General features: G+C 27.8%; 1 protein-coding gene across 1 annotated transcript; it reads left to right on the top strand.

The window, feature by feature from the left end:
- Positions 1–1121: 1121 nt before the first annotated feature.
- On the top strand, positions 1122–8833 carry LOC103571552 (maternal embryonic leucine zipper kinase). Its single transcript, XM_008549741.3, has 12 exons — positions 1122–1635; positions 2338–2488; positions 3202–3311; positions 3386–3539; positions 3991–4097; positions 4192–4362; positions 5468–5662; positions 5739–5997; positions 6518–6590; positions 6663–6831; positions 8128–8231; positions 8312–8833. The coding sequence occupies exons 1-12, from the start codon at positions 1492–1494 to the stop codon at positions 8610–8612; spliced, it is 1938 nt and encodes a 645-aa protein (XP_008547963.1). The 5' UTR covers positions 1122–1491; the 3' UTR covers positions 8613–8833.
- Positions 8834–23043: the final 14210 nt, after the last annotated feature.

Genomic DNA, 23043 nt, shown 5'->3' with positions numbered 1-23043 from the left:
TAGACGAAAAAGTATGCTCTGCATTTTTTATTTTTTACTAATAATTTGTTAATTTTCTTTATGACTTGGGCGGTAAATTTAAATATTCGAAAAGTAAATTATTAGAAATTGGAAAAAAATTTCTAATTGTATGTCAAAATAAAATGGTGGCAGAATATATTAGAAAAAAATTTTAAATATTAAAAAAAAACACGTAAGTGTTTGAACAAACCTTGGCGGAGAAATAATATGCAGAAGGGTGTCCTAATACACTTAGAGATTTGAATTAAATTGCTCCAAGTGCATCGCAGCTAAACAAACGTCACTTAACTGCTATTTCCCACCAGACGATGCCAGATGATTTTGCTCAGGAACTTGGAAGCTATCAGCATCAGCCATCAGCAACACTTTACACTACCACTGAACTCTTATCACTTAACGACACCACAGACACTTTGCACAATTTAATTAAACAATAACTATGAGCAACAAATTTTGTGGATAATTTTACGACGCCACTGCAATGGCGTCACAATTTAAACGTAACGAAGGATCTCGACTACTACTGCCATTTTCGCGATACTGACTGCCGCTATCGAACCGTCAGTTAATACAAAACAATCGATTTTACAATTCATTCGATCGACCACCCCCACTTTAGCAAAATAAACGTTGAATGCAGTGACGCGCAGTAGCGCCATCTTAGCGCGAAATTTCAAAATTGAAATTCGACAATTTTATTAAAATTTATTTGTGTTAATAATTATATTAATTAGACTAAAAAAGATACTCGAAATGTTTTATTTTCATCAATAATTTATTAATTATTCTCATTATTTACGCGGTAAATTTGAATATTTGAAAAATAAATTATCAGAAATGAGAGAAAAATTAAAAATCTTAAATTTAAAGAAAACGGCGGCAAAATATGATAGAAATATTTGAAATATTCAAAGAAAAAAATACGCATTTTTCGCAAAAATCGTGCGGCTACTACGCTGCCCTTGCAGGGTTTGTAATAAAAAAAAGTTTTAAATTTCCCGCGTTTTTTAACAAAGTTCTCCGGCTCGAATCCGCGAACTCACTTGTGTTGACAAGTTAGAAACCTTTACCTCAATTCTAACCAAACTATACATAAAAAACATAAATCCGCGATTGGTTATTACAAATTGTTTATATTCGTTACACTATTTTAAATATTTTTTCTCTCTCTTACATCATCCAGCTCTTAGTTAACATAATATACAAAAAATAAGGATGGGAAATAAACTTTTCCTCACTTTCATATTTACTCATCCAATTCATATAAACTGTTTTCTGTCTGGTGTCTAGTGTCCTACAAGCCAACCGCTGGAATATCCAGCACGATAATTAATTAATCAAAAAATTAAAAAATACAATATAAGTAATTTATTTATGAATATTATTATTAATGTAAATACCCGTGGTATTTATGGTGAATGATATTTAGTAAAAGATTTAAGTAACTGATAGTAATAGTAATAATTAAAAATGGTACGGTACACAGCACTTAAGGGTCTTTATGAACTTGAAAAAACAATCGGTTGTGGTGGTTTTGCAAAAGTTAAATTAGGTACGCATTTAGCAACTGGTGAAAAAGTTGCTGTTAAAATAATGGAAAAAGCAGCTTTGGGTGTAAGTTGAAAATTTTTTTAAAAATAATGACAATAAAGTTAGCAGTCATTTAAAAATAAAAATTTTTGGATTTTGTTTAAGAAAAAATATTTTTAAAAATTGCACTCATAGTTTATGAAATTTTCGATACGTCCATGTTTTTAGAAATAATTTTTTCTCATTATTTATCTGTTAAATAAGAGTCAATGTAGCAGACATCGGACAAATTTAAAATTATTAATAAATAAAATAAATAATTAATAAAATAAAATCTAATAAAATGGACATTTATAAAAATTTGAAAGTAATAAGTTTTTGTAAATATTTTTTTAAAAATTAATAATAGTTTTAAATTTGTCTGATTCTGGTACATTTGCATTTATGTCAATGTAACTGACAAGTGGTAATTTTTAAAATAAATATATAAAATGTATGTTCGATAAAAATAAAAAAATATTTCAAATAATTGCACGTATAGTTTTTTTTTAATTTCATACATGTCTATATTTTTATATATATTTTTTTTTTTTTCAACTAATAAGTTGAAAAAAAAAAAATCGAAAACTTCGAAATCATAAAAATTTAACGCTACTTACAAGTAATTTGATTATAAAAATCATAGAACTGTCTGATGTCTGTTACTTTCAGTGTCATATTTTTTTTGAGAATCAAAAAACTTTTTTAAATTGTAATTTAATTTAATTATTTATGTTTATATTACAGGAAGATTTGCCGAGAGTTAAATTAGAAATAGATGCGTTGAAAACACTATTGCATCAACATATATGTAGATTGTATCAAACAATTGAAACAACGACACATTATTTTATGATCATGGAATATTGTTCTGGTGGTGAATTATTTGATCATATTGGTAAGATATTTTATTTTATTTTTAACTTATATTTTAAACTGCGTTATTTAAATTTTCCTAAAAGGTTCATGACGATGAATTTCTAGATTTGAAACAATTCTGAACTTTGATATACGATCCAAAAGTCACCGGACAATCAAAAATTTTTGGATTTTGTTTTCGAAATTAATCGAATTCGAAACGTGCTTAGAAATTTTCTAAACAAAAATAATTCGATTTAAGAATTTTGCTGATTTGAAAAACTAAAAAAAAAAGTTTTAACCAACTATGAAAATTTTTTCTACATTTATCAGAACTTCAAGTACGAGGTCACGTTGAAAATTTTTTTAGGGTAATTTTAAACATAAACAACTTAAAGTTCAGATTCGTCTCAAATTTCGAAGTTCATTATTATAAACTTTTTGGGAAATTTGTAAAACACATTTTTTTACACGTGTATAAAAAAAAAATTTGAAAATGTTTTACAAGAAAAACTTACAAATTTAAAATAATTTATAACATTGAGCTTAAATTTGGTTTGAAATTTTAAAAACAAAAAACTAGAACTGGGTGGAAACTGACTTAGAAGAAAAAATTCATTAACTTCTAAATCAATCATTTTTACTTTTTATTTTTAAAAAGTTCTGCACTGTCATTAATTTTTAAATTCTATATATTGTTACTATTTTTGAATTTTTATTAATTTATGACTAATTTGAATATCCATTAAATAGTTGAAAAAAATAGACTGACTGAAAGCGAATCCCGTAAATTTTTTCGTCAAATAGTATCAGCAGTTGCTTACTTACACAGTCTAGGTTTTGCTCACAGAGATTTAAAACCTGTAAGTATTTTTTATTTTATTATTTTTTAAAAATAAATATTTAGACTAAAAGATTATTGAATTAATTCAAATAGGAAAATGTGTTACTTGACAAAGAACAAAATTTAAAATTAATTGACTTTGGGTTATGTGCTAAACCAAAAGGTGGTATGCAAACACATTTATTAACTTCGTGTGGTTCACCAACGTACGCTGCACCTGAATTAATATTAGGAAAAAAATATTTAGGTAACTTTACAATTTATTTATTCAATTTTTATTTTTATTAATGTCAAATATTTGGTTTTTATTTAAAGATTAGACTCCATTTTTTAAAAATTGAATTATAATCACATTTTTTTTTTAACTATTCTATATTTAATATAGATCCTGAAGTTAACAGAAAATTTTAAATTTTCGGATTTTTTGTAATAAATTGATTATAAAAAAAAAAAAAAAAAAAAAAAATATGCGCAGGTAGAAAATTTAAAAAACTAGAGGTGCAATTTTTAAAAATATTTATTCGTAACTTATCGTTTGAAAAAAAAATCTGAAAATTTTTAGATGTTGGCTAACTTCAGTATCATTATAATTCATTATTTTTATCAATTGCCTACTAACTTTATTAAGTAAATATAAAAATAATTACTTGAGATGATAATTACTTGAAAAAAATGTAATTAGAGTAATTTTTTTTAAGGTTCTGAAGTTGATATTTGGAGTATGGGAGTTTTATTATATGCATTATTATGTGGATTTCTTCCCTTTGATGACAGTAATATCGATAGTTTATATAAAAAAATTTTGGTACTTATTTATTAATTAATTAATTAGTTAGTTAACTAAAACATTGTTATTGTTATTATTTTCTTGTGTATTTAATTTAAATAAATTGTTTCAGAGTGGAAAATTTGATGAACCAAGCTGGCTTTCCGGAAGTAGTAAATGTTTGATACGTGCAATGTTACAGACTGATCCTAAAAAACGTATTACTATTGAAGAGCTTTGCAATCATCCGTGGGTTGTCAATACAAGTAAACCGTCGACGTTTGTACCTACGAAAAAAAATATTGTAATTATTTACACTTTGTTTTAGGGTAAAACTACTAGTTCTGGATACTTAGTATCTGTATTAGACACTTTAATAATTTAAATAATTGATAAAGTGATTCATACAAAATTCAACAACATCACAGATTCTTATCGTATTCAAATATATTTTAATTACACTTTTTACAGTAACGATGCACATTCTTTGTACTTAAAAAGAAAAAACCAAATTCCCCATGTATTTTTTCACACAGAAAAAAAAAGTTATCTTAAATCAAGAAAATATTTTTGAAGACAAACGTTTTTGGAAACCAAGTCAAGATTTTCTTGAGCCAAAAGAATTTGTCTTGGTTAAAAAAAATTCGTCTTGGTCGGAGAAGATTTCTACTTTATTTGAGAGAGTTTAGGTCTCCAAAAAAATTTTCTTGAATCAAGAATATTTACCTTCAGTCGAGATTTTTTTTTCTGTGCACTAAAAAGAAGCTTTTTATGGGGCGCTTGAGAAAATTTAATTTTTAACGAACACCCTAGGGTTCACTTTGTTCTATTTTTTAAATTTGTATGCCTAGGTCATATTAAGAGCGAATATTTATTAGAAAACTAGAAAAGTAATAACTAGAAAATTATTCACTTTTTTTAGCGGGCTCATTTTTCTTCTTTTTCTCTATTGTTTCTAAATACGACGTATCCAAAACTGTTATTTTTTAATAATAGTAATAAGGAAAAGTAATAGTCTACTTCCCCTACTACGAAGTTTTGTGGCAAAAAATAGCCGGTGTCAAATAAAAAATTGAATAAAATAGAGAAAAATCTGGCGAATCGGTACAAAAACCTAGCAAAAAAAGTTGTAATTTTTTTTGTTATTAACAAAAATGTTTTGCAAGTAAAGCCTGTCTACTTTAATGGAATATTGGATAAAGATTTTTCTCATGCAGTTAATTAAATGTACAAAATAAAATAATTCAATCTTTTCTGAATAGTTTGGTTACAAAGTTTATACGAAAATGTTAATTATTAATTATGAAAATGATTATTTAGTTTAATCAACACAAAAAAATACTAGCCTATAAAAGAACTAGAAAAAAGTAAATGATAATAAATTAATAATTTAAAAAAAATATTTTTAGCTTGATAAAGATGACGAAATACTAAATATGCTATCAGAAATATGTTATGATAGCGTTGAAAATATATGGGAATCATTATTAAACAGTACAAGAAATGATTACAAAACAGCGACATATTTATTGTTATTAGATCGTAAAAATAAAAAATTACCATTAAGAATATCTTCGGCATCTTACTGTTATCTTTTATCAGAGGCAAGTTTTTAAACATCCAGTTGATTTAATTAATAAAAATAATGAAGTATTAAAATTTAATATTTATAAATTACAGAATTGTAGAAACATAAAAACAAATCCAACAAATGACGTCAAAACAATGATAACTCAGTTGGATAATTCACCACGAAGACCGTCCTCATTAGCCGTAACAAATGAAAATAAAAAATCAGATGGCGTGAGAACATTATCGCCAATTCCATCGATCAAAGAACCCTCACCGTCACCTGGAGTTGATTCTCCAACGATTTCAGGAGCTCGCAAAAGAGTTCATGATAATAACGGAGAAGACGACGACAATATATCTCCTACTGGTGAGTGATTGGTATTATACTTAAACTAATTAAAGTTACAGTTACTTTCGTTACGGTTTTACTTCTAATTACATATTAGCGTGCATTTATTTTGTTTCTTAGTTAAACTTTAAAACTAAGTGCTTGTGTGATACATTTTATTCACGATAGTTATTAAATAAGATCGGTAATAACAAAAGCGGATTTATTAATGAGCATGAGTATTTTAAGTGTAAATATTTTTTTTATTAAATTCAAAATAAGAAATTACTACTGATCATTTTTCATCAGAGTGATGTGAGATTAGTTTCAGTAAAACCTAACTCCGATTTTTATTTTTCATATATATTTATCTAGTTTTCTATCTAGATTTTATTTATACTCCTACATTTGTCGATGATGACCACAAAGTATAGTTCAATTATTACTAGTTTTGTGTAGTAAATTTAACTCAAGCATTTTTTTACGTGCACTAGCCTATTAAATTAAAAAGTATCCCATTACCTCAATAATTCCTTTAATAAGTAATTTTGTTAATTAGTACCAGTCAAAAGAATACAAATGGATAAATTCAACGAAACGGTTGCCGTTACACCAAAAGATAAAAACAAACTGTAAGTTGATAATACTTAAAATCAAATAAATTAGACTATTTAATTCAAATTTTTTTAAAAAATATTTATTAGTGGAGTCCACAACACCGCAAATTCAAATGCAACTCCAGGTAGTGCTAGGAAAGTAATAATTGGCTTAGAACGTGGATTAAATCGAATAAGAGATGTGTTAACACCTAAAAGGAAATTTAAAAATAATAATGATAATTCTACCGAACAACCTGTTGTTCTCAGCGGAAAAGTAAGTTTTATTATTATTATTATTAATTGTTATTAATTAAAAATTTATTTTTGTACAAGTACTGTCATTTTGAACTTGGGTCACAAAACGGTCAGCTAACCGACGGCCATGTTGAAATGCGAAACGACCGTTACAAATTTTTTGGTTAGAGTCCGTTATTTTGAACCGTCATTAGTTTGCTCACAAATTAACGTTTAGTCAAGAATTTTGTCAGTCACAAACAGCAAAATGATTGTAACCAATCTTTTTTTTAAATGATTGAAAAATTTATTTTTCTTCGTATCTCGTGGTATTTTTAAGAAAATGGCGGTTTCAAAATTTGAATTTGTATAAAAGTTATAGAGACGTTTGTAAGATGTTGCTACAATCGTGACGGTCTGTCATTTTATGAACGGTCTTGCGACCATGACGTGGTGGTCAAAAATTACTTGAGGTCAGACTCGTATCATTAGTACACACTGTTAAAAAATTTCTGTAACAGTTTTATGACAGAGAAGCAAAATTAATTACTTATGGCAGACCTCAAGCGTGAAAGTGCTGGGTGCTTTATGATCGATCTATTATTTTCTACTCATTCACTCACATCAGAAGACACGGTAGTATCTCGCGCCTAGTACACTTTTGAATTATCTTTAGACGTTTTTGATTAGACAAAAATTTGTCAAATTGTATACTAATACAAAGATAATTTCGACCCAGTATTAAGTCGATTGATTATTCTATTAATTAGATATAAATTATGTTAATCTCAGAGACACGAGTTGTCAATTATCGTCTATGAAACTTAGTAAACACGATAACTCTCGATAGACACAATTAATCGGCCTAAATTTTTTTTATTATCCCTGTATTTTTTATCACAAGAACCCTATGGAAAATCATAATCTAAAACCTTTTAATTCAATTGTAATTAATTAAAAACGTAAAACTGATTATTCAAGAAAAATTTAGCTGCCATTTTTATTTTTACTGTTATTATTTATTTCTTTTTTTCTCTCCATCAACTACTGGCAGCAGTACTAGCGTAACAGTGTAGATTAGAAAAAAAGAGCAACTTCGACAAAAAGGCGGGATATCAAAAAAAAGTTTTAATAAAAAAATTGATACTTTAAAATAAAATAAAATGAGCGATTGAGGTGTGCACTTTTGGACTTTAAAAAATTGTTTTGAATTAAAATTAATTTGTTGTCATATCATATTTGAAAATTCAAAAAATTTGAAATAACGCAGGATCTATTATTAACTTTTAAATAAATAATTACTAATAAGAGGTAATAATTAATGAATTAATTTAAGGGTCTTTGTAATGTATCATCAACATCAAGTAATTGTCCAAAAGATGTATTATCGCAATTACGCCGCGCTTTACAACGCAAAGGAATTTTCTGTCGACAAAAAGGGTAAAAATATTTCCAAACTTTAAATCAGTTTCTAGGCTTATGGTAGTTTCCATAAAATAATCAAATTATTTACATGATAGATTTATTCTACAAGGAGAAACAGAAATATATGATAATGAAAATGTAAAGCAAGGCCAGAAGCCGTTTGGGAACCAGAGAAAAATTTGTTCGTTTGAGCTAGAAGTTTGTCTACTGGATGGATTTTCTTCGACGAATGATAAACCGGTTGTTGGTATACGGAGGAAAAGATTGAAAGGCGATGCGTGGGTGTACAAGCAAGTGTGCGAAGAAATATTGGCACTCGCTGCTAAAGATGTTAACCCCACAGATCAAGACAATGTTGAGGCTGTTAAAACACCATCGGGACATTGTCTTATTTAATTGTTCTCACAGTTACAATGTTCGATCTTCGATGTAAGATGCAAGATGTACTGGCTCTGATGACTTCATACGCTTCATTTATTTACATTTTTATATTTTAACTGTAAATTAATACTCGACTTTATTCATTTTTTAATTATTAGGTGTTAGAAATGTTTTTTTTTTTTACATTTAGGGTGCTGCAGTTTTTTAATAAATAATAAATTATAAGTTTTATTTTATAGACCAATAAAAAAAAAGTTTTATTTATTATTTGTCTATTATATGATTTACTCAATCGAAATCTCGAATAAATTTTAATCCTTAAATTTAAATGATTCGATTAGTTTCAAATAAATCGATTTGATGTAAATTCAATTAATCGATTTATAAAAAAAAATTAGTTTTGAATCGATATAAAATTTGTAAATAAAATCGACAAAGTATAAATTCGTATCGATTAATCAGAGTCTCAAAATTATTAATGACGGACAAGTCGGTCAGTACGAGGATTATTATTTATGAAAAAGTTGTATTTTAAGTTTTATGGTATGAATTTTGTTGCAAAAATTTTTTTAGGACTGAAATTGATTTAGAAAAATCTTTAATACAAGAAAGCAGTAAACCGAAAACTTACTGGAACGATAAAATAAAGCAATATTTAAATATATAACAACGATTTCCAATATCCTCCATATTTATGATCGATCTAGTTCATAGTACGCGTCAATAATTCAAAATCCCGCGAAAGTAAAAGGATGATTTGAGTATGAGCCTGTGCTCAGATATGTAAAGTCTAGTTTTTATTTTACGCTCACCGACGGAAAAATACCCGCGGCTCGTTTGAACGAGAGCAGACACAACTCGTTGGACGTAAAATACGCGTAATATAGACAGCTGAAGTTATAAAATCATCACAAATCGATCACACTATAAAATAAGTACTCTCTCCCGTAGTATCGCCGCGTTCTTCATTTTATTTTACGACCATCAAAGTATTTTCAGTTTCTTTTTATTTCCGCCGCTTCATCTTCATCTTTTTAAAAAATATATATACATCTATATTATACTCAATATTATACTATTCAAAAGTATCATACTCTCTTACCATTTGTATTCCTAAAAACTGAAAAATATCCTTTTTTTCATTTTTATTACTATTGCTATTGTTATTATTACTTGTAAATTAATTTTTGTGCGCTATAATATTTTTCATCATACTTGTGCCAAAAGATTAAATTCCTGTCCTGTTTGGAGTAGAAAAAGTCGTTCTTTTCTTTTGTAAAAAAACAAATGATTAAAATTAGCGCATGCGCCATTTTTACTTTAGTCTTCCAGGTACAAATCTGGTGAAAAATCATATACACAAAAAAGGACACGAGTTAAAAAATAAACTTGGATTTAAGTCTCAAAGTTGACTTTCAATGAAAAAAAAATTTGTTGCAAAAAGATTCCAAAAAAGTTCCGCATGTGGAACTTCTAAATATGAGACAGATTAGAACTTCGAATGGAACTTTTTTGGAACGTTAGTAATTTTGATGGAAAAAAAAAGTTTTTATGAACAAATTTAAAGTCAAAAAAGGACGTTGTTGGAACTTTTTTGGAATTTTTTGTGGACGTTCCAAAAAAGTTCTAGAATCACCACTTTTGACCTTTTTCTGGAACTAAAGAAGATGCTCCAAAAACACTTCAAAATGACTATTTTTGCATCTTTTGTAAAATAAAAGACCTTCTTGACACATGTCAATGTAGTTCAAAAATTACTACTTTTGAATTTTTTTATAGTTCCACATGCAGAACTTTTTTGGAACACGGGAAAATTTCTTCATTTTTAATTCTTTTCAATCAATATTTTTAAACAGGGCAACTTAGAATTTAAAGATTGACAACAGTGTAGTTATCCTAGCTTAGTCCTCAAAGTAGTATTTATGACCGATTTCACCACTTTGAGGACTAAGAACTGGAATAAGATAATCTGGGTTAGAGCCTCAAAATATTCAAAACATCCAAGAATATCTTTATCCCCATTTTAACCTCAAAATTTTCATTCGTCGATTCTCTCCCTACCTTTTCTACCTAAAATTGTTTGAAGTCCGAAATATAACTTTTGATTCGTTGAGAATTTTGGGTCTTACTTATAATTAAAAATCGATAAATTATTGGCATTTAGACCTCATAGTTCCCATTGAGGGTTTTGAGTACTAAAGTAGAGTTACTTTCTGGGCGGGAAATAAAACATCAAGGAATTGAGGTTTTTGAGGATTAACCTAGAATTTGTTTTTTGACTTGGGAAAAGTAAGACGGCCTAATTCGCGTGTTTGCCATTTTCGACCAGTTCAGGACAATTATACACACGGGTTGAAATGTCCTATTTTTTTCTCTAGGTGTGTAATATACTATTTTATAATTAACATCCACAGGATAAATAATTTCTACCAGATTGTAATTCAATAAATTATCAAATTCTAAATCCTGCGTACGTACCAACTTATTTAAACTTCGTCTGGTTATCAGTATCATACATGGGGTAAAATGGACTGGCTCAAAATTATTATTTTTTTGCAAGGATTTAAAAAAATTCCATGGGGGCTTAAAAAAGCATTAAAAAAATTTCTTTTCAGTTCTCATTTTTAAAAAAAATCTTTGGATTTTCGCCTCATAAAATTATAAAAAAATATTTATTATAAATTATAAATAATATATGATTACTAAAATAAAAAAATATATACCAATTACTTATAACTTTATTATTACTCTCAAGTTATATTTAGTAAATATAATTAATATAGAGTAATAATAATAAATGTATGTATCTTATAGGCGTCTTTAGAGCGCGGTAATGATGAAAAACGCATAAAATATAATGAGAATGCGAAATCGCTCAAGTTAAGATAGAAGTAGCGCTATAGTAGTGTACATGAGGCTTGAGGCTTCTGGCTCTAAATAAGGCGCAAGTGGAGTCGCAGGTACATAAAGATGGCACGCGCGGCTTATTCTATCGCTTCCGGGCATCAGCGTGCTCGCAACCCGCTACTAATTGCTCTTTAATGCGCTCGCGCAAGTGCGTTACTTTTGCCTACACATCCACACACTACATTTATACTCATACTCACATTAATTTTTTTTTTTTTTTTTATTTTTTTTATTTTTGAACCATTTCATTACTTAGTGCCCAAGAATTAAAAATGAAAAATTAACGTAATTATTTTATTTTTATTAAGATTTAGATTTAAAATAAATAATTCAACTCCAATTATTGTTATCATCATTATGATTATTTTAATTTTAATTGTCTATAAATAATTCAATCTAATTTATAATGTACGGTATATTTAATACTTTATAATGTAGAGAAGTAAAAAAAATTTTTTATTTTTTTTCTAACCCTTATCATATTGAGTACATGAAATACAATAAAGGAAACGGAAGATTAAATTGAGTCGGACAAGGGCGAGGTGTTTTGATGATGGGCGCGTCTGAGATTTCCTGTAGAGTTAAAGGCATCCTTTATTTTATTTTAATTTTAATTTTTTTTTTTCTGTCTGTTTTTATAATACGATATATATAATAGACCGTTGAGTAATAAATTTTATAATAGAAACTTTTATTTATAAAACTGGAAATAAATTTACATTTATGAGGTTAATTAATAAATTAATTATGAAATTTATAAATTCTTAATATTTTTTATTTAGAATATTATTATTTATTTTAATTTCAAATTTACTCATTTTGAAGATAAGGTAAAAAGTAATTATTTTTCTTTTCGAATTTGAATTCAATGGAATTATTTTGAAAAAAATTTTAAAAGCAGCCTCAGATATTGAATTTTTTAAAATAATTATAGAAATTAATAACTACATATTTTACCAAGTATTAATTATTTATAATGGACAGTATTAATGTTCGGTTCGAAATTAAAATTAAATAATTCAAATTTTTGAATTAATTGGAAATTCGCGGGCATTTTTTAATTTTAAAATATTCAATAAATACTCGGTTCAGATTTTTAAAAGTAAATGTTGCACTTATACGTATCGACTTGAATAATATTCGAATCAAAATTTGAATTTCATAATTTCAAACATTTAAATTGCTTGAAAACTTTCAAACAATGTGCAAACTTTTGTAAGAAATGTAAATTATTTAATTTTACCCAAGTAGCAGACTTGTCTTTGTGACATCTATAAGATGTCAATTTTTAGGCTGTTTTTTACAAGGATAATATCAAGAAGACACTAACATGTTGAGCAAACTAAACATTTGTCACCGAAAAAATATCAACTTAAAAGACTTGATGACGACAAAAATTAAATTACACAGTGGTAAAATGAGTCATCTATACGATTTTTTAATTGACGTCTTTTTTAAAACAGAAAAAACAATACAAATTTTTTCCGTCTCCGAAACCGCTCTGAAACTGATTGAATAAGTGATATACTTGAGACTGTTAATACAGTGAATATTCACTGATTTGCAGCACTTTTCACTGATTCATTTTAAGACAGCGAGATTTGCATAACTTATTTTTTACCAAAAAAGGTGACTTTGAGACAAAAAAAAATTTGTCGCATTTTGAATGTTAATATTCGATTCAATTCAAAAATTTAGAAACGTAATTCTTAAAATCCGAAAATTGTGCAAATTTTTTTTTGAATCTGTGCATTATTTGTAAGTTACGCTCGAATAATTTAAATTTTTAAAAAATTCAATTAATTTAGTTCGAATTTTAAATCTAACATTAATATCCGATTCATTACATGTTAGTTTAAAATTTAGTGTTCGAAATTCGAACCGAATATTTAAGTATGTAAAATTTGAATCGAAATATTTAAATTTAATAATTCGAAAATTTTAAATATTTCAATTTGGGGAGGGGGGGAGGGCAAAATGGGGTTCTAAAATTTTAGGCCCCCCCTTCTCCTCCCGAATTTTTTATTTTATAAATATTGCTATTTAATTCGAATTCTAAAATATTTAAAATTTTGAAATATATATCAATATTTTTTTTTTTTTTTTTTTTTTTTTTTTTTCATTTAAGATAATTTTTGATTCAATACTTTTTTTTCTACCACTTGCAATACTTCTCATTATTAAAAAAGTTAAGTAAATAAATAATAGTGATAATGAATAATGATAATAATATATATTTATGTAGCTCATATTTTATGGTTGCAGCATTATATGGAAAATTTGTTATAAGATATAAATCAATAGTTTCAATTGTATGGAAATAACAATATGAATGAAGACACTTTCATTTATGAAACCAAGTCGACACAATCGCTACTACACTTTATTATACATATACATATACATATATTTATATATATTAAACCCGTCTATGTTGTAACATCCTGTTATTAAATTAATATTTATCAAAATAATAATTATTTTTGGGCATTTATAAAAACCGTTATCTTTATTCTGTTGAAAAAGTATAAGAAATTAAATGAAATTCAAGGATTTTTATGTCTGAAATAATTAAAAAAAAATAAATAAATAATTTAATGTTTTGTATTAAATCAACCCCAATTACAAACGAGTAAAAAGAAGACGGAAAGGGGAGGCGGGAGGGGAAGAAGTGAAGAAGGAAGAGAAGGAAGGGTAAAAGCATAGGTAAAGAGTGTAATGTGTAATACGAAGAAATATATGAAGATAAGAATATAAGAGTGAGGGGGTGGGGAGAGGGAGAGAGAGAATGAGGACTGAATTCGTGGACTGTGACGATGCTTTCCGGTCAGGTGCCACCGCCGCCCTGCAACCGGTCTTTCTCTTTCTAATTTACGCACTCTCTTCTCTGAGCTTCCCTTCTATTTTTTAGTCATTACATGTACTTGCTGTAATGGTAATGCTGCTATAAATATACTGATGTCTAAGAAGACTGGGACAAATCTAGTGGCTGATAAATTTTTAGGTTTCATTTATTGTTTTTTTTTTTTTTTGCTTTAATTTAAAGAGAAATTTTTATTACGCTGTGAAATTTATTTGATTGGAGAAAGTGGGGCATTATGGCTTACCTGGAAAATGAAAACGCTTAGATATTTTCATTTTTAATATTTTAAATTATTGTAATTTTTGTTTTTAAATTGTCTCGGAAATTAAAATAATGAGGAAGGGTAAAATGGACCCTCCGAAATTTTTTTTTTTTTATTGAAATTACAGGAGGAAAAATAAGAGGCTAATTTTTTTTCCAAACTAATAAAAGAACAATATGGGCATCATGGCAATTCGGGCCGCACGAAGTTTCTTCAAAAAAAATTAAAAAATCGGAAAGTAGTTACATATATATTAATTCCTCGTCAGGATATCCCGATCTGGACCTTATTTGAAATAAGGTTAATTTGATAAGGACCTCGCCAGATCCTTATGAAAAATTCTACTCAGGAATAAATATTTTTTTCAGTGTCTTAATGTCGAGACTTGTAAATAAAAAATTTTTTTCAAGTCTTCAACTATAACACAAAAAAATAATATGACAGAAATAGGAATGTCAAAATGACATGGATAGATTTTTTTAGATTTACAAAGAAAAACTGTCAAATTTACAAAAATAACGTAAAAAGTTGATTATCAAGTTATATAAAATTAACAAACCAAACCCATACAAAGAAAAAGAATAGGGCCATTGCTGGATCATGAATGGCTGCCAATTTTCAAGCATAGGCCAAAGATCGGCTAAATATCGGATGATGACGGTATGCCAAGCATGGCAGTCGCAAGCACTGGCCAATCGTGACAATCAATCATCGGTCAAAGCTTGGTATCAAGAGCACTCGATCAAACCGTTGGCCAACGAACGGCGGTTAATTGTGTGCCATTTTTATAAGCAAAAAGACGGCTGCCAATGATTCACCATGCACAGGCCAGTATAGTTAGGCATTTATTGGCCAATTATTTCAAACCAGGCATCGGCCGATCTATGGGAAAATTTCAAAGCTCGGCGGCTTTGTATAAGTTCTATGGTTTGCAGATTTAAACAATTATTTTACATGAATACCTAATTTTTTTAGCTAAAACTTCAATTTTTAGAATATTTTTTGTGCATTGTTTACATTTTACGAAATGTAAAATTTTTACTCATAAATAACAATTTTAATTATTGTTCTAATATAAATTTTACATTTTTTTTGTAGTGAATTTTGCATTTTTTAAATGTAACTATTACATCGAAAAACTGTCAAATTGACAGCTTCAACTTGATGGTTTCCACAATGTGAAAATAACATTTTCAACTTTGTAAAATTGACATTTTCGGGTTAACAACGGTAAGTCTGTAAATTTGACAGTTTTTCCTGTAATTTTGACAGTCGTTTTTTTCATATAATTTCATTATCTTTGGTGGTCTAATTTAGCTCATGACATAAAAAATTTCAATAATCTTATCCATTCGAATTTATTGATGTATAGAAAATTTTGAGCCCCCCCTCTACGTTCTTTATAAAAACAAAATTGAATAAACATATTATAATTTACAAGCATCAATAACCGCTGGACAAAAAATCATCACCTGGACCAACTCAACAGTAAAATTATTTTAAGAAGCAGGTGTAACTTGAGCTCCAACAATCACAACACAACACAATTCAATAAAATAATCGATTGCCGGTTGGATCGGTTCAGCTTCCACCTTATACCCAAACCTTTGAAACAATCCTCCCGTGAAAATAGTTAATTCCCAAAAAAAAAAAACCTAAAATCCCGTACAGACCGTATCCCAAATTGCAGCCAGAGCGTGGCGGTTTCAACTCATATTTAGTTTTATTTTATTTAGTATCTACCTGCGCCCACTCATACATTTACCATGATCATTATGAGTTTATTGTCGGCATAACTTGCCAGTAGTTGTTGTAGTTGTAGTTGTATTTAGTATTAACAATGTTAGAATCCACGGCGATGTGTTAATAATGAGAAACGTGGCGACTTAAGTCTTAAGTCTTAAAGTGAAGGAGCCTCTTGTCTTGGTAGTAAGAATTGTAAGGTCCGGTGGTGCCCGAGGAGCATAACAACTCGCGGAGCATAACGCCACGAGCCATCATATCCTCCTCGAGAATATAACATCGCGCGCACGAGCTCGGAAATATTTTTATTCGCACACACACTCTCTTATTTACACTCTTTTCTCTTTATACTCTTATATTATTCTTCGCTGCATACTACAATAAAAAACATCATTTTTTTTACTATTGTTTTACATTTAACACTTGTCTTTGTTCATACTCCACATTATACATATGATAAATACAAATATATGCTTGATATTCTTAGGGTAGTAAAGGCGTAGGCAAAAATCTCTTTCTATTTATTTATATTTATTTATTAAATATATTTATTTATGACGTAGCGTGCTGGAGGTATGTAACAGACGATGATGCTTTAAGTGTGCGTATGTATTGTATGAGTTGCAAGTAAACCACTTCCGCAAACTAGATCGCTGGGTGGAGATATTTGAGGCGTCTGTGTTTATGTTTATGTTTATATTTATATTTTTATTTTATTTGTTTGGGAGAATGTGTGTGTGAGTGTGAGGAGAGAGGTGCAAGTGGTCATTGTCCACACTCTGTGTACTCACAAGCACCGGAAGTCTCTTATGCGGATAAGTTTAGATTTTGACGGATAGGTAAAAATTTTAGAAAGCTAATTGGAATTTTTTATGGGACTGAAGAAATTATTTCGTTTATTTTTTTTTTTAAATATGAGGAATTTTTTTAAATTAATTTTTGTGGTGGGTTTGAAAATTTATGTTGAAATTGATTTGAGATGAAGAATTTTTCGAAATTCAGTTATGAATTTATATGAGTTAGAGGAGAGCAAGAGCTTAATTTTAGTTTTTTTTTTTTATGATATTAAAATTAGCCGTTTAATAGTTTTAGGATTTTTTTTTAAGCGACAAATTTAAAAAAAAAATATTTCAGAAAATTGCACTTATAGTTTTTTTAATTTCCTACATGTGCATATTTTTAGTTTTTTTTTTTTTTTTAAATTAAATTGTGAAAAAAAAATCCGAAAATTTTTAACTGTCTGCTCACTTCAAGATCATGAAAAATTTTTCAGGAAACAAAAAACATTTTTCTGGAAAAACTTGCCAAACGAAAAAAAACGTTATAAAATCATTGTTTTTTTTATTTTTTTTCTACTTAAATAATTTATTAAACTAATAAAATGAAGTATATAATATGTATTTAAATTCTGAAACTCAGAAATTTAAAAAAATAATAATTAATTTAAGTATTTTAATTAGTCTTATTATTTTTTTTTTACAAAAAAAGCACGAATTTCAAACAAAAAAGAAAAAATTATTTCTATAAAACTAAAACTGCATATGTTTATTTGAAAAATCCCATAAGTTATTGATTTATGAGGTTTCTCAATAAAATAAAATTTCTGTCACCTCGTTAATTATTTTTTAAACACTGATTTAATGAATATTTTTATCAATTTCTATGGGAGGACATCCAAAGAACCCAAAATTGCAAAAAATTCAATTTCGAAAAAACATGACTTATGGGGTTTCTCAAATAAACGATTCAGCTGACGTCTAATAATTTTTAGATTTTTAAAAAAAATATTAAATCATAGAAAAAAAAATATTTCAGAAAATTGCACTTATAGTTTTTTTAATTTCCTACATGTGCATATTTTTAGCTTTTTTTTTTTTTTTTTAATTAAATTGTGAAAAAAAAAATCCGAAGACTGTTAATTGTCTGCTCACTTCAGAATCAATGGAAAAGTATAAAATAAAATTCTAATTTTAATATTAGGATAGAAGTACCTTTAAACATATTTAAAAAGTCGATTATGTTATCGGGTCTTTTACAAATTATTTTACTAAAATTTTTCATGTGTGCAAAACTGGCCCTAAAGCCAAAAATGGTACCTGTACTCTACTTTTTAAAAATATCTCGTTTTTATTTCAATTTTTACTCCCTAACTTAACCCCCTCCCATTTCTGACGCAAAAGTGGGAGTAATTTTTAGTGTTATTTACTGTCACATATTCTTCAACTGAGTCCTGGAATGTCAAACCCCTCGTCGTCAAAAAGAGCTTCCGCTGTACTTTGATTTGGTAGACCCAATTTGACAATGCAGTTTATTATAAAAACTAAATAGAGGAGGGTGGGGCACAACGGCTCCCCTGGGGCACGACGGCCCCCCTTAAAAATTTGGTCAAAAACTTTTTTTTTATTTTCGGCCAAATTATGATACCGCTGATGTTTTAAGCTAATCTGCAATATCTGGGGCATAATGGACCACCTAAAAAACTTGATTTATGAAAATTATTCCATGAAAGCCAAAAATTTAACGAAAAATGAAATAAAAAATTGAAAGCACAGTTTTTGAAATTAAAACAGTTATTATTTATTTAAAACAATTTAACAATAATATTAAATAAAATTAACAATAATTCTTTTAAACAATAACAGTATCAGGGTAGAGAGAGAAAAACCGGTTATATCAGCGAATAACATTTTTTTTAAATAAATTCCAAGTCTATGAAATTACAAAAGTACGGAAATAGTATATTCATGCATAAACTTTTTTTTTTTTTCAAAAAACAAAAAAATTTTTTTTTTTCGAGTTCTGGTAAAATCTTGATAGATTTGCTCAAAATAGGACCAAATAAAGTTTACCTGAAGATTAAAAGTTATGAAAAATAATTACCGGCTTAAGAAGGCCGTCGTGCCCCACCCTCCCCTATGTTACTTTGTTAGTTTTTTTTTTCATATATTATATGAAAAATGTTAACATTACAAGTAATTTTCATCATAATTCCATACTATTCTTACATAAATATTTCTATGTAAACAATACCCGGAAAATTTACTGGGTGATAAAAAAAAAATTAAAGTTAATTTATAAATTTAATAATTAATATATTTTTTTATGAATTCTTATTTATAATTTTTTTTACATAAAAAAATAAATAATCTAGGCACGAGCCAACGTTATCTATATATATATATATATATATATATATATATATATATATATTTATAGGTAAGCGAATATGCCAAGTCTCTGACCCGAAGATCCTCTTGCTTACGTTAAGGAGTCTTCCGGGGGAGCGTTCAGCATGCGTAAGGAGCGTTATATTCTTATATATATGTATATGTATACGTAGATATATATGTAAGAAACAAATAAGAAAGTATAAAAAATAAAGAGGGGGATATTAGAGACTTGTATGAGTGTATATATTGGGAAGTAGAAAGGTGCGCGGGGGTGTATGCCACGCGCTACCTATCCCGTGCCTCCATATCACAGCCGCCATGGCATGTAATGTTACAACCACTCGTCGTCACACTCTGCTTCTCAGCGCACACGATAATTGCGCTCATTACAGTTATTTTAAAAAAATATAAAAATATATATAAAAGAAAAAAAATAATCACCAGCAGAGCTGATTGTTGAATGATGATATCAAGTCGCGCGCGGACTCACTCACGAAACCTTTAAGATAACGCGGGCTTCAAAAAATCTTGTTTCATTTATTTATTTATTTATTCATTTGTATGAACACTTGATACTTAATTGGACTAATTAATTAATTATTATTGTTATTATTATTATTATTGTTTTTATTATGGCTTCACTTGGAAATTTATTGTGATTATGATTTTTCAAGGGGGAACACGTGTGAAATTTTGAAAAATCATTTTTTTTTTGCATATTTCAATATTCTATACCTTCAAAAATAATATACTATAATTTCTAGCGCGCACCTCGAATAGTTTTTTTAAAAATCAGTCATAAGAAGAGCAGCCGCTTATCCGTTCTCAAAAATCCATTTTTCAAAATTGCTGCATCTATAACTCGAAGACAAATCATCTGATCGATTTTAATTGAATTGTAGCTTCTTTTATGTTTTTACATACTATGAACCTCCAGATTTCCGATCGAATCAAAAGTGTAATTTTGCCAGGCCAAAAATCATCGTTTTCGCGCGAAATTTGAATTTTTTTTAAAAAACCCGCCATTTTGTTAAATTTAAATTTTTTTCTCAAGCCGAGGATCATGGTACGGGAAATACCTTCTAGTTTAATAAACTTTTTGGTTCTTTTGATTTCCGGTACTGCGAAGGTCCCTATCACTGCAGAGGGACTTTTTTTTTTTTGAGCGGAAAATTGTGAATAACTCGCTGAATTTTGAATTTTTTGGTCCAAAAATTTTATCTTGCATTCATTATATATCCACAAATATATCCTTAAAACATTAAAACATTCCATGCTGTAGTTTTCTTTAAAAAAATTCCCAAAAATCATCTTTTTCCGGCGGTTATACTAGTGGTCCCCCTTAATATAGATAGGAGTTGCGAATTAAATTAAAATCTGAGAATTTTATGGAGATCTTATGGCGAAGGTTATAAAATGTACAGTGGCATGTTTTTGGAGGCTGGGTTATATTTTATGAAAAGCTGCCTCTGTAGAGATTTCTGTTGATGTCGAGATCAAGTTATCGCCGTATCAACCCAAGAGTTATAAAGGGTTAAAGTACCACTTGTTGACGTGACTTGAATTTTAAGATTTTTTATCATAAATTTACACAACCGAAATACATAAGATATTTCTGCGTTTTATTTATTGCCATGTTTGCTTTTATATTTTTTTTTTTTTCGGCAGAGGCAGAAGGTACAGAATTTGTTTAAAATAAAATTATTAAATTTAAAATTTGAAAAATTGTTTTAAAAAATTCTGTCGGTGGTCAAAATTTTTAATTACAAATTCGATTAAACTATTATTATTAGTTTTTTAAAAATAAATATATCAAATTTTTTAGCTGTCAAAATTCTGGGTTTGAAAATAAATTTGGGCAACATAAAATTCAATATTTTCAAATATTGGAATCATGAACTGCAAATTTTTAAAATTTCTATCTGAACCTAGTACTTGTACTAAAAATTTTAATTTTAACTTTATTTTAAAAAATTTCTATATATATTTGACTTGTCACGCTGATAAATTTCCAATTCCAAAAATAATTACTTGTCGCCAAATTATCAATTTTCTCAAATAAATTTTCCAAAGATCAAAAAATTAGTAAATTCCATATTTCTCTACTGTAAAAAATTTTAAAAATTATTTTTAACCCATTACTTAAAAGTTTATTTTTATTAAATTGAAAATAAATAATTTTCTAAAAAATCATAAGCTCAAGATTTTATCAGAAATTCTTTATCGATTTCGCCTCCAACTTTAATAAACTTGAATGCAGTATCTCAAGTTGTCGCTTGACGCGCGAAACAATGCGGTATTGTTTTATTCCACCATACATTGAAACATATATGGAATAACTATATCTACATATAAATAAAAATTTAATTTTGTAATTTTGACAACAATGCGACCCCCACACACGGTTGCTTCAAATGCAAATTTATAGAACAAAAATAAATAAAAAAAAAATATTTATAAAATAAAATAAAGAGAAAGAGAATTAAAAAAAAAAAAAAAAAAAAAAAAAACCGTAAGGGCATTATAATTTATATTACTACATGTGGCAGCGGGACTTCCGGCGAAAGCATAGGCGCAGTTCCGGCGGTCACTCCACCAACCGGGTACCGAGTAGTCGCTGGCGAAGTTACCACAAGATCCTACGTCGCCAGATTATGGCCCTCTGTATTGTCCTCGTCATCCTCATCCTCATCCTCATCCTCGTCCTCATGCTTATCCCGTCCATGCCGCCCTACTCTATTACCATAAACAATTGTCTCAAGCTTAATACATTATTGTCAACAAGAATTATTTCGTGTGTTAATTTGTCTCACTAATTTATTTACATTTTTTTCTTCTTGTTTTATTTAACTATTGTATACACATTAAATTAACACTTACATACATTTTGTTACGTAGCTAAATTTTTTTTAATTATATAATTAATTTTTAAATTATTTCGAGCAGTTTCAATTTTTCATAAGAGAGAAGAAAAATTTTTTATAAATGCCGGTCAAAAATTATCTGGACTTCAATTATAATTTTGGAAAATAAATTTCACTTAATTTCTCTCTATTTTTGAAGCTAATCAATCGCAAAGAAAAAAGAATTTTTTGGCGAAAAAAAAATTTTGTATTATGAAATAAAAATAAAAATTTTCTCATTTGAAAATATTTTTTCTCACCCGAAAAAAATTTTTGTTTTTAATTCATAACGCAAAAAATTTTTTTTGAAAGTACAAATTTTTCGCGCCAAAAAATCTTTCTTTTCTGTGCACAAAAGTCAATTTCAAATTCAAATTTTTGCATAAAAAAAATCTCTCATTTCAAAGCTAAAACTTAAAATTTTTTATATTTTCCAAATTTTTTATATTATATTACATTCCAATATTTTTTGCTCAAAAATCAAAATGTTAAATTTACTTATTTATTTTTTTCATCAATTTTTTTTCTTGAAAATTATAAAAATAGTTTTTCACAAAAATTTCTAAAAATAACTGAAACTAGAGCTTCTAGCTAAGGA

Source organism: Microplitis demolitor, chromosome 9 (genome assembly GCF_026212275.2).
Source record: "Microplitis demolitor isolate Queensland-Clemson2020A chromosome 9, iyMicDemo2.1a, whole genome shotgun sequence".
Classification (NCBI taxonomy): domain Eukaryota; kingdom Metazoa; phylum Arthropoda; class Insecta; order Hymenoptera; family Braconidae; genus Microplitis; species Microplitis demolitor.
This window is presented reverse-complemented; position numbering and strand designations above follow the sequence as displayed.

Bases quoted from the DNA above. Each gene is read 5' to 3' on its own strand.
- LOC103571552 (XM_008549741.3), top strand. From the start codon at position 1,492: ATGGTACGGTACACAGCACTTAAGGGTCTTTATGAACTTGAAAAAACA. The intron at 2,489-3,201 runs GTAAGATATTTT...TCCATTAAATAG, and splicing joins TGAATTATTTGATCATATTG to TTGAAAAAAATAGACTGACT. The intron at 6,591-6,662 runs GTAAGTTGATAA...AATATTTATTAG, and splicing joins CCAAAAGATAAAAACAAACT to TGGAGTCCACAACACCGCAA.